The sequence below is a fragment of the Anguilla anguilla genome, chromosome 2 (genome assembly GCF_013347855.1).
Source record: "Anguilla anguilla isolate fAngAng1 chromosome 2, fAngAng1.pri, whole genome shotgun sequence".
Lineage (NCBI taxonomy): Eukaryota > Metazoa > Chordata > Actinopteri > Anguilliformes > Anguillidae > Anguilla > Anguilla anguilla.
In genome coordinates, this window is record NC_049202.1 from 670001 (window position 1) to 682124 (window position 12124).

The 12124-nt window shown below is 55.6% G+C and overlaps 1 protein-coding gene across 5 annotated transcripts in view; it reads left to right on the plus strand.

Annotated features, from left to right (window-relative positions):
• Window positions 1–12124, plus strand: part of zmiz1a (zinc finger, MIZ-type containing 1a) — a 147933-nt gene that overhangs the window by 85119 nt on the left and 50690 nt on the right. For all 5 annotated transcript variants that reach the window (XM_035403904.1, XM_035403909.1, XM_035403905.1 and 2 more), the window contains exon 4: window positions 9040–9160. In XM_035403904.1, coding sequence (XP_035259795.1) covers window positions 9092–9160 — 69 coding nt within the window. In that variant the 5' untranslated portion in view covers window positions 9040–9091. The remainder of the gene's footprint in view (window positions 1–9039; window positions 9161–12124) is intronic.

Genomic DNA, 12124 nt, shown 5'->3' on the forward strand with positions numbered 1-12124 from the left:
GCCCCCACACCCCCACACCCCCACACCCCGTGCCCCCACACCCCCACACCCCGTGCCCCCACACCCCCACACCCCGTGGCCCCACACCCCACACCCCCGTGCCCCCGCGCCCCCACACCCCGCGCCCCCACACCCCCACACCCCGTGCTCCCACACCCCCAGCTTTCCTGATTCATTTACGGGAGGACAATCAGAAACACGGCAGCCCGCAGTCTGTGCTGAATTAGGGAAGGGGGAGGGGCAGAGATAGCAGAGCACGGGGGGGGGGGGGGGGGGGGCGGGGGAGCCGGTGGCTCGTCTGTTCCCTGGAATTCACGGCGTGCTCACACGTCCCGCGCGTCTCGATAAGGGAGATTTGTGGGGGGAGATTTACGGGCACCGGCGGCGCCTGGCCTCTAAATCAGCCCCCCCCCGTTGGCAGAGCCTTCCTGGGACGTCCTGCGTCGGGAGCACCCTACACTCCAGGCCCGACTCCCTCATCCTGACGGTTTGTCAGGCATGGACAGCCCCGCACGGTCCCCCCCCCTCCCCCCCCGCGCCCATCCCCTCGGCTGGAGAATCATTGTCTGCTAATTAGGAAGCAGGATCAAACCGCCCAGCACTTCGCCCCACGCAGCCCGTCCTAAGTGCTCTGCTCTTTATTAATTGAACACGTTTGTGAAATGAGGAGCCCCCCATCCCCCCACCCCTTGAGAATCGGACGGTGAGCCGCCGCAGTGCCCCCCCCCCCCCCCCCCCCCGGCTCTGGGCTCAAAGTGTGTGTATCAGACATTAAAGCAGCTGCGCATGCAGAGCGCCGCAATCAGCCAATCAGAAGTCATCGCTGTGTTTTCAGCTGGGATGTCTGACACGTGCTCCCCATCACTGATGACATGGGAAGGGATGTAATTTCTCTTAGAAACCGCTTGTCCCTCGCGGGTTGTCATTTTGGGAATGTTGGGGATGATCCCGCCTTCTGAACAGGAGTGCTGAGGGGTTCTGCTTTTTTGCGCTAGTCTCTCGCTGTCTGGCATAGAGTAGCTCTTTCACCCCCCCAAACTGCCAAGAGCTGGGGGTCATACACACACACACACACACACACACACGCGCGTACGTTCACACACATACACTCACACATACACACACACACACGTACGTACACACACATACACACACACATACACATACTCATACACATGGCCCTCAGCTCCTCCCTCTGGCCCTTGACTCCTCCCCCAGCCCTGGACTCCTCCCCCATGCCATTGGCTCCTCCCCCTGGTCCTCAACTCCTCCCCCTGGCCCTCAGCTCCTCCCTCTAGCCCTTGACTCCTCCCCCATGCCCTCGGCTCCTCCCCCTAGCCCTTGGCTCCTCCCCCTGGCCTGTCGGTCTGGGCTGCTCGCTGCCTGGGTAATGGCTGCTCCAGTGCAGAGTGTAGCTGGCAGGATTAAGGCTGGTATGTGGAAAATGAGCAGCCGCTCAGAGCAGGACACATGAGCTGAATGGGTAATAAAGCCCCCCCCCCCCCCACCATCTGGAGGAGCCTCCTGACTCGCCACCGACAGTGTCCCTGGCGGGCCGGCGGGGGGGGGGGGTAGCCTTTTCTTCCATCGGAGCTCTGAAATCACCCCCACCAGAGAAAAACGCTTTCAGAAGAGAGTGCAGACAGAGAGAGATGACAGAGGAGTGTGGAAATGTTTGGGGGGGTCGCAAAGGCGAAGTGGTAGTTGTGTGTGTGTACGTACATATTTTTAAATATTTGCTTTTGCGCTCTTAGTGATGCTTTAACCACAGGCTGGTGTGATTGTGGCTGTGCAGATTCAGTCCTGTGGTTCCTATTTGATTTGGTGGAGTGACCTTGTTCTGTGCAGATCTGAGTATGTTGGGTGTGGAGCGGTACCCCCCCTGCCCAACAGCTGCCCAACCTGCCCCCACCCCCCCCTCCATCTGCATCTGTCTGGCCAAAGTGTGTGTGTGTGTGCGCGCGCACATGTGTGTGTGTGTATGTGTGTGTGTGTGTGTGTGCGCGCACGTGTGTGTGTGTGTGTGTGTGTGTGTGCGTTTGTTGTAGAATCTGAGTGTTCTGCTGCCCCCCCTTCTCTCCCTGTCTTCCTCCTCCTCCTCCTCCTCACTCTGCTAGCAGAGAGGAAGAGAGCGTTCTGGAATCCCGGCACATGTGCACGCGTCTCGGCGGGGGGTTCGGGGGGCCCCGAGACTCTGCGCGGGCCGCGGCGGCGTGGAGCGCGTGGGGTGGGGGGCGTGTGGGGTGGGGGGGGGGGGAGGAGCCGGCCCGTCTGCTTTTGTCTGGCCCCCGATCAGCCTGAGAGACGGGCTGAAATGTTACACTCCGTTAGAGGGGAGATATTGCTCTGTCCCTCCCTGCATCCCACCCCTGCGGTTCGTATGGGGGGGACGGAGCGCCCCCCCCACGTGTCCCCCACATCCCCCCCCTCCCCGTGCGTCCCCCGCCACAGCTTTGCTTTTCTAATCACGCTGCAGATGTGCCTGATGGTGGAGCCGTTTCTGTGTGCTGAGAGCGGGGCTCCCTCAGGAACCCGGCAGACTTGCTTATGGGAGCTGTCAGGGAAAAGAGAGAGGGAGGGAGGGAGGGAGCGTGTGTGTGTGCGTGAGAGAGCGCAGAGAGAAAGGAGAGCAGGACTGAGGGGGGCGGGGGGGTGAGGTAGGAACAGAGGCTGAAGCAGAGCTGCCTCTTGATTGGCTTGTATGAAAACGCATGAGAGGCTTTGAGTCTCAGGCCTGGGCTGACCGAACCACATTAAATAAAACACATCCATTCCACTGCCTGCTAGTGCAGTGAGCGTGTGTGTGTGTGTGTGTGTGTGTGTGTGTCTGTGTGTGTGAGCGTGTGTGTGTGTGTGTGTGTGTGTGTGTGTGTGTGTGTGTGTGTGTGTGTGTGTGTGTGTGTGAGCGTGTGTGTGTGTGTGTGTGTGTGTGTGAGCGTGTGTGTGTGCGTGTGTGTGTGTGTGTGTGTGTGTGGGTGTGTGTGTGTGAGCGTGTGTGTGTGAGCGTGTGTGTGTGTGTGTGTGGGTGTGTGTGTGTGAGCGTGTGTGTGTGAGCGTGTGTGTGTGTGTGTGTGTGTGTGTGTGGGTCTGTGTGTGGGTCTGTGTGTGTGTGTGTGTGTGAGCGTGTGTGTGTGTGTGTGTGTGTGTGTCTGTGTGTGTGTGTGTGTGGGTGTGTGTGTGTGTGTGTCTGTGTGTGCGTGTGTGTGTGTGTGTGTGTGTGTGTGTCTGTGTGTGTGTATGTGTGTGGGTGTGTGTGTGAGCGTGTGTGTGTGTGTGTGAGCGTGTGTGTGTGTGTGTCTATGTGTGTGTGTGTGTGCGTGTGTGTGTGTGTCTGTGCGTGTGAGCGTGTGTGTGTGTGTGTGTCTGTGTGAGCGTGTGTGTGTGTGGGGGGGGGGGCAGTGGGGGGGGGTGCTGGAGTAAGTGGGGGGGTTGGGGGGTAAGGGGCCTGCTGGGGATTACGGCTCATTTTGTAAAGCAACAATGGAGGCACGTTTCCATCCTCCTGCTCTCCACGCATAACAAACAGCACTTTGTGCCGCTGCCTGGCCCCTTCCCAGCCTGCACCTGGAGTCTTTTAACGGCGCGCAGTAAATAAACCTTTAATAAAACTATTTCCTTTTCCACCGCGTTTAATAATTAAGAGGGAACTTCTCCCCCGGCGCTTTCCGCCGATCCCGCTTTGTGCCCAGCGAGGCCGCGTCATGTGACACAGCGCTGCGGGGGGGGGGGGGGGGATCAGTTTATACAATATTAAGGGGATCAATAGTCCTGTTCCAGTTAGGCGAAGATCATTGGGCTTAGTGCTTAATTGCGTGATTTGCATGGTGATGGGGTGCGGGGGGGGGGGGGGGTTCTGGGTGCATGGTGATGGGGTGCGGGGGGTGGGGTGGGGTTCTGGGTGCATGGTGATGGGGTGCGGGGGGGTGGGGTGGGGTTCTGATGTGCGTCTCTCTGGGTTCTTAAAGTGAGGCAGATTATCGGGGTTCAGATTGGCCCCCCAACTCTGAGCCTGAAGAGGCTGGCGTCCTGACTGCCGACTCCCACCCCCGACCAGCGTGTGTGTGTGTGGCCATCGTGTGTGTGCACGAGTGTGTGTACGTGTGTGCAGCGGCTGTGTGCAAACGTGTGTGCGTGTGTGTGTGCGGACGCGTGTGTGTGGCGGCTGTTTGCACGTGTGTGTGTGTGTGTGTGTGTGTGTGTGTAGGTGTGTGCAGCGGCTGTGTGCACACGGGTGTGCGTGTGTGTGTGCGGACGCGTGTGTGTGGCGGCTGTTTGCACGTGTGTGTGTGTGTGTGTGTGTGTTTGTGTTTGTTTTCTCACCACGGTGATGGAGTCATTACCCGCTCCCCAACGTGCCGTTATTTTCCAGCCCAACAGAGAGGACTGTCCAGGATGACAGAGAGCATTTCTCTCTGTTTCTCTCTCTCTCTCTCTCTCTCCCTCTCTCTCCCTCTCTCTCTCTCTCTCTCTCTCTCTCTCTTCCTCTTCCTCTTCCTTTCTCCCTTTCTCTCTCTCTCTCTCCCTCTCTCTCAGCAGTCAGTGGGCCTTTAAATGGTGCTGGGTTGAGGATGTGGGGGAGCCAGGGTGTGTTCTTGGGAGTGTTTGTGGGGTCTGTACCCTGGAGAGAACCCCCCCCCCCCGCCTCACCCCCCCCTTCCCTTCAGGAACCCCGGCTGTTTGGCCACGCGGGCCGTAGATGTGAATAAAGAAATCTGCCTGCCGCTTGTGCCTGATGTGCTCAGATTCACCAGACGCCACGTGCGAAAGGGAGAAAGGGAAGAGGCGGGGCTTCCACCCGGCGATATAGTTTCAGTGACAGTGAGGGAAGACCCTCCGCTTCACTGATGGCCTGCAAGCCCCGCCCCCCCAGGAGCCCCTGAGACACCACCAGCACGGGGGAGGAGGGGGAGGGGGAGGGGGGGGGGCAGGGTTTGACCAAAAAAAAAATGCTGTAACCAAAGGGTTTTGTGGTCCTCTTGCTGGTACAGAACAGGGCTCGTAAAGGTGCTTCCTCTGCCTGCAGAAATCAGCCCTGCTGGACGGCACTGATTACAGACAGAACACTGTGGTGAAACTGCTGCGCGTGTGTGTGTGTGTGTGTGCATGCATGCGTGTGTGTGTGTGTGTGTGTGTGTGTGCGGGCATGCGTGTGTGTGTGTGTGTGGGCACTTCTTTTGCTCTGTGTTTATCACACGTTCCCTCGGTCTGATTAATCTCCCAGCTGTCAGAATCTGCACATCATTGTTCGTTGTGTCAGGCCTGTTTAATCGCAGTGATGTAACCGCTTGGGCTGATCGCTTGGGCTGATCGTTTGGGCTGATCGCTTGGGCTGATCGTTTGGGCTGATCGCTTGGGCTGATCGTTTGGGCTGATAGTTTGGGCTGATCGTTTGGGCTGATCTTTCTCACACGAGCTGCTGTGCAGACCACTGCTCAAAGAGGGGGTGTCCTGCTGTGCAGGTAGAACAGATTCAGCCAATGACCAGGAGCAGAACAGCCAGTGAGACCGTGAGTGTCTGTCGAGTTTGACTGAGCATCTCGATGGTACTTGACTGAGGCCAATTGAAACTCATTCCAAAATGCGCATTTTCAAGAATTATTCTCAAGCACTCTTGAGACTTAGGGCTATTTAATCTCTATGTTTACAGTCATTCAGCAGTTACTGGTTCCATGAGAGATGAATTAAATTATTGTGCTAATGAGTGTGGAGTTGTACAATTAAAAAGGCAAAGTGTCTGTCATTCCTACCCTATCATTTTAAGCCTTACTGTTAATGAAAGTGCATCAGCAGACACTGCAGCCTGAAGGCAGCACGTTTGGCTTTGAGTCTCTTTATTTGCTGCTCTTTTACTTTAAACGCGAGTAAAACTTTGCATTAAGACAAAAAAAATAACAATAAAAACATAAAGAGAACCGTAGCAGGGCATGCTTAAAGAGAAAGCATCTGACCTGGCTCTCTGGCCACTGCTGGAGGTGTGAGCATTGGCAGAGACCGGGGAAATAGTTCATCAATAACCACAAGGTCAGACAGTCGGTGCTGGCTGGAGCGCGCTCCGTTAGCCAGGCGGCAGCTGAGGATTTGTCGGGCTTGTAACGGCTTAAAGCAACAGCGCGCGGCTGCTCGCGAAGCCACGGCCTTAGGAAGGGGAGGGAGCCACCTGCTGGCCGCTACCGGGAACTGCGCCCAGCCCCTTTGCTGCGCGCTGTTCCGTGAAGCCTTCGTTCTTGCGCCGTCTTTGTGGTCGCGCTCGGAAAAGCACACTGTGAAAAAATGCGCGTCTGAGCCAGCTCCGCGCGTGCTTTTATTTCGCTTTTTATGACTCGCATTCTTTGGGGTATTGCACTGCTGTTGCCTAATTTTAAGAAACTCAGTGGAGTTTTTTAGATGGTAAAATGAGCAGATAAATAAGTCAGCTTTGTGGAGAGTGGTCGCGGTCCCTGTGAATGTGTTAGCACGCAGCCCGTTGTTCCGTGACTGTCCGCGTGCTGCTGCTACTGCGATCATTTAGAGGTTACGTCACTGCTCCCTCCAAGCAAAGCCGCTTTCAAAACAGGAACCGTTTACCTCTTTTTACCCCTGCAAGTCCGGGATTACATCACCGCTGACTCCAGATGAGGCAGATTTGAAAATGATTGTGACATATCCCGCTCCTCCTGGAAATGGGTTCGCAGAAGGTGTCCACTGGTTCCGTCCCGCAGAAATCCGAAACACCGCGTTCTTACATCAGGACGGTGTGGTCCCATCCGTCTTAAGCTTTTTGATTTTTCCTTTTCCCATCTAAAAAACGATCACTCTGAGCATCGAGCCGCCTCTTCAGTCTGATCAAAGACCTTCTCCCCACTCACCCCCCCCCCCCACCCCACCCCCACCCCATGAGTAATGAAGGAGTTAACAAACAAATAACTTCCATCTGGTGTAAAAAGCTGTTCTGTGGTTTTTACGAGCACTCTAATTTATGGAGAGGACTGCGCTGGTGTGCCCTCCCAGGCCTGGAGCGCGGGTACCAGGAGCTCTGGTGTGCCCTCCCAGGCCTGGAGCGCGGGTACCAGGAGCTCTGGTGTGCCCTCCCAGGCCTGGAGCGCGGGTACCAGGAGCTCTGGTGTGCCCTCCCAGGCCTGGAGCGCGGATACCAGGAGCTCTGGTAGCATAAAAGCTCTTTAGCTGTCTGGTGGAGTAGATTACATGCCCTCTGTTACATCCAACAGGAGTCCAGTGTGAGCGTTAGGAAGGAGTGTTATATGAGTGAGCGTTAGTGAGCGTTAGGAAGGAGCGTTATATGAGTGAGCGTTAGGAAGGAGCGTTATATGAGTGAGCGTTAGGAAGGAGCGTTATATGAGTGAGCGTGAGGAAGGAGCGTTATATGAGTGAGCGTTAGTGAGCGTTAGGAAGGAGCGTTATATGAGTGAGCGTTAGGAAGGGGCGTTATATGAGTGAGCGTTAGGAAGGAGCGTTATATGAGTGAGCGTTAGGAAGGAGCGTTATATGAGTGAGCGTGAGGAAGGAGCGTTATATGAGTGAGCGTTAGTGAGCGTTAGGAAGGAGCGTTATATGAGTGAGCGTTAGGAAGGAGCGTTATATGAGTGAGCGTGAGGAAGGAGCGTTATATGAGTGAGCGTTAGGAAGGAGCGTTATATGAGTGAGCGTGAGGAAGGAGCGTTATATGAGTGAGCGTGAGGAAGGAGCGTTATATGAGTGAGCGTTAGTGAGCGTAAGGATGGAGCGTTATATGAGTGAGCGTGAGGAAGGAGCGTTATATGAGTGAGCGTGAGGAAGGAGCGTTATATGAGTGAGCGTGAGGAAGGAGCGTTATATGAGTGAGCGTTAGGAAGGAGCGTTATATGAGTGAGCGTGAGGAAGGAGCGTTATATGAGTGAGCGTTAGGAAGGAGCGTTATATGAGTGAGCGTGAGGAAGGAGCGTTATATGAGTGAGCGTTAGGAAGGAGCGTTATATGAGTGAGCGTTAGTGAGCGTTAGGAAGAAGCGTTATATGAGTGAGCGTGAGGAAGGAGCGTTATATGAGTGAGCGTGAGGAAGGAGCGTTATATGAGTGAGCGTTAGGAAGGAGCGTTATATGCAGCCCAGAGTGAGCATTTTATACAGGCCTGTGTGAGAGTTATAAGTGAGCGTTATAGGAGTGAGCGTTATATGCAGTGGGGTGCTTCCTGGCTCTCTGTGTGCTGGTATTTGTCACTGTGTGATGGCGATAAATACGGAGTGGGGGGTGGGGCGGTGGGGGGGCCTCCGATTTCTGCCTATTAATTCAGCCACCTGTCCGTTTAAAGCTGCAGGATGCTGTAAATTACCAGCAGGGCCGCGGTGTGTGATGTTTATTTGACGCTGAATACAATGATAAATCAGGCCACTGAAGCTGAACTGATAACCTTGAATGTGGGGCGTATTTCTGGTGACTCGCGATCATGTCGTAATTTGAGGTTGCTTGTAGCCCATGTGGTGGAGTGGGGGGGGGGGGGGGGGTTCTATGTCGCAAGACTTTCTTAGACACCCATCCCAACCAGTTCCAAAATCAATAGTCTGATCTGTTCTTTGGCCCTGTGACAGTGACTGGAGAATATGCTGTTTTGAACGTGTTCAGACAACCTGTGTAGATAATTGTTTAGCAAAGGATGACATAACCTTTGAGTAATGTAAACAGTGTGCAGATGCCAGCTTAATGTTCTTTGCTCGCGGGAACTGAAGGTTTTCTTTGTCTTGAGCTGGAAAGAGATGCAGGAAGTGAGTTATTGTGGCCTATTCTGATTTCCTCTGTTGCTGTCTGAACTGGACTGCGCATATGAAGTAAGGGTCTCTCCACACTCACACTTTCACCTCATTGGACAGATTTTAGGGAGACTTCTAGTTTAAGCTCCTCTCATTGGATCACTCTGTATTGGGTGGCTGTGATGTCAGGTGACCTGGAGCTGTGATGGCCTGAGGACTCCTCAGGCCTTGTCTCCTGCCGCACCAGTGCGTTAATTTCAGGTGTTTGGTGGGATTGGCAGGTCCAGGAGTAACGGCCCCCCCCCCCTCCTCTCTTGCAGAGTGCTGAAGTTTAATGGCTTTCAGGTAGAGGCCCAACGACAGACAATCACAATGAACTCGATTCCGTCGATGGACAGGCATATACAGCAGACCAATGACCGCCTGCTGTGTATCAAACAGGTGAGTGACCTCACGCTAACGTCCGCCCGCGTGTGCGCGCTAGCAAGCGCCAGCGATTATCAGCCTGTCACTCACAGCCTGTCACTCACAGTTTAGGCTGCGGTGCCTTCCGCCAAGCCACTGCCACTTAGCTTACAACACATAGCATAGAGCACATAGCACACATAATACAGCACATAGCGCACAGCCAATAGCACATACCGCACATAGCATGTAGCACATAGAATATAGCACGTAGCACACAGCACATAGCTCATAACACATAGCTTATAGCATATTGCACGTAGCACATTGCATATAGCACGTAGTACATTGCACGTAGCACATAGCTCATAGCACATAGCATTTAACACATAACTTAGCATACAACACATAGCACGTCACTTAGCATACAGCACATAGCTTAGTGTACCGCACACATCACAAAGCACATAGTTTAGCTTACTACTCATAGATTTGGCAGGAGCTGTCCTGCATGCGGGTGCCAAATCGCTTTATCTTTTGCTTTTTAAATCTGGGAGCGTGTGCCAGTCGGGGCTTGTGTTTGAGCATCGCGTTCTAGGGGTGAATCTCCCTTCTCACCCCCCCCCCCCCAATCTTTGACTTCATTTAGGAAGTATGCGGCCCAGTCCTGCGACCCGGCTGTCTGAGGGGCGGGAGGCCCGTGTGTATTTATACTCTCTCTGAAGTGTTTCAGTGCTCGAGTTAAGCAGGCAGGCTTAGCCAGATGAGGGGAGGGTTAAAGCTCTCCCTCTCCCTCTCTCTCCCTCTCTCTCTCTCTCTCCCTCTCTGTGTCTCTCTCTGTTTCAGGCCAGTCTGATTCAGGGTGATCTGTTTCAGGGGGATCTGCAAGATTTGCATCTTTTTAGTGGAGTGCTTGGATTGTGCTGGGAGAAACGGGGGAGTGGGGGGGACTGGGGGAGAAACAGGGGAGTGGGGGGGACTGGGGGAGAAACGGGGGAGTGGGGGGGACTGGGGGAGAAACAGGGGAGTGGGGGGGACTGGGGGAGAAACGGGGGAGTGGGGGGGACTGGGGGAGAAACGGGGGAGTGGGGGGGACTGGGGGAGAAACGGGGGAGTGGGGGGGGATTGGGGGAGAAACGGGGGAGTGGGGGGGACTGGGGGAGAAACAGGGGAGTGGGGGGGGCCTGGGGGAGAAACGGGGGAGTGGGGGGGACTGGGGGAGAAACAGGGGAGTGGGGGGGGATGGGGGAGAAACGGGGGAGTGGGGGGACTGGGGGAGAAACAGGGGAGTGGGGGGGGATTGGGGGAGAAACGGGGGAGTGGGGGGGACTGGGGGAGAAACGGGGGAGTGGGGGGGGGGTACTGGGGGAGAAACGGGGGAGTGGGGGGTACTGGGGGAGTGGGGGGGACTGGGGGAGAAACGGGGGAGTGGGGGGGGACTGGGGGAGAAACGGGGGAGTGGGGGGGACTGGGGGAGAAACGGAGGAGTCGGGGGGGACTGGGGGAGAAACGGGGGAGTGGGGGGGACTGGGGGAGAAACGGGGGAGTGGGGGGGACTGGGGGAGAAACGGGGGAGTGGGGGGGACTGGGGGAGAAACGGAGGAGTCGGGGGGGACTGGGGGAGAAACGGGGGAGTGGGGGGGACTGGGGGAGAAACGGGGGAGTGGGGGGGACTGGGGGAGAAACAGGGGAGTGGGGGGGGATTGGGGGAGAAACAGGGGAGTGGGGGGGACTGGTTTTTAGTGGAGCAGGTAAAGTCTGCTCTTTATCAGGGTAAACAAAGGGAAGCCTTGGTGGTAGTGGAGCAGAGGGGGGGGGGCTGTCTTTGAAGCCCCCCCGGGTTCGAGGGTGGGAGGAGGGGGGGGTGGGATGGTACATGCATGCGCCATCACCGCCGTGCTCTAAACCAAACAGGCTGAGCCTCCTGGGACCCCCCCCTCCCTGCTCCCCCCCCCCCCCCCCAGCTCATTCCTACTGCACATGGAGGCTTCTGACATTCATTTAAGAACCTCTCCCTGGGGCTCCTCTGTGCTGTAGACCTCAGCCCCCCACAGGCGGGGGGGGGCGGTGGGGAGGGGGGGGGGGGGGTTTCAAGCGGGAGGCAGTCAGACGGGAAACGGAGATTTAACGGGCGACTGTTCCGCGCTCTGTCCCCTTAAAGGGGCCCTGCTCCTTTATCTGTGGGTTTGTGTTCGAGGGCCAGCGCTGCAGCAGGAGGGCGATTCTCTGCCCCGACCCAGACGAGAGTTCTGACCCGGAAACGAACCCGCTCGTCCCGACCGTGCCGCCATACCGCGCCACACCTCCGCCACGCTTCAGTCCTCACCTCATCCCAGAGCTGATGTCCCGGCGTGAAGCCGGTCGTTCGGAAACGCGCAGTTTGGAAACGCGTTGTTTGGAAACGCGTAGTTTGGAAACGAGGCATGTTTTTTCCGCTGCAAGCGCTGATGCCCGTCTGATTGGGGGATTAGAGCGCATGCGCAGCTGATTTAAACGCAGCGTAAACACGTTTCCCCGGCTGGGTCAGACGCATTAACCCGCGTCCCCCAAACTTCAACAGCGCCAACGGTGGCGGTGCCGTGTGTGTAAACACGCCAATTACAATAAAACGTGTAATTGAATCTCCATTCAGCTGATCTAATAAATAGTTAAGCTGTAGATAATTTAAATCATCCGGAGTGAGCCGGCACCCTCTAATAGAGGCAGCTTTGTGTGTGACAGACGATCTCGGTTTGGAGGCGAGTATAATAAATAGCATTTATGTCTTGCCAATTAGTCCACCAGTAAGCCCATTCACTGGTCTGCCATTCTCTTCAGAGCACAGAAAGATGATTATCAGGGGAGATCAGAACAATTAACTTGCTATCCTCTCCTCCTCACTGGTGTAGAATCTTCAAGTGATTAAAATAATTAAGGAAATATTGTTCACCAATCCAGTTGTTGGGTTTAATTAAAAATTCTCATACACAAATTCCGCATCTTGAAGGAATTATCTTTTTT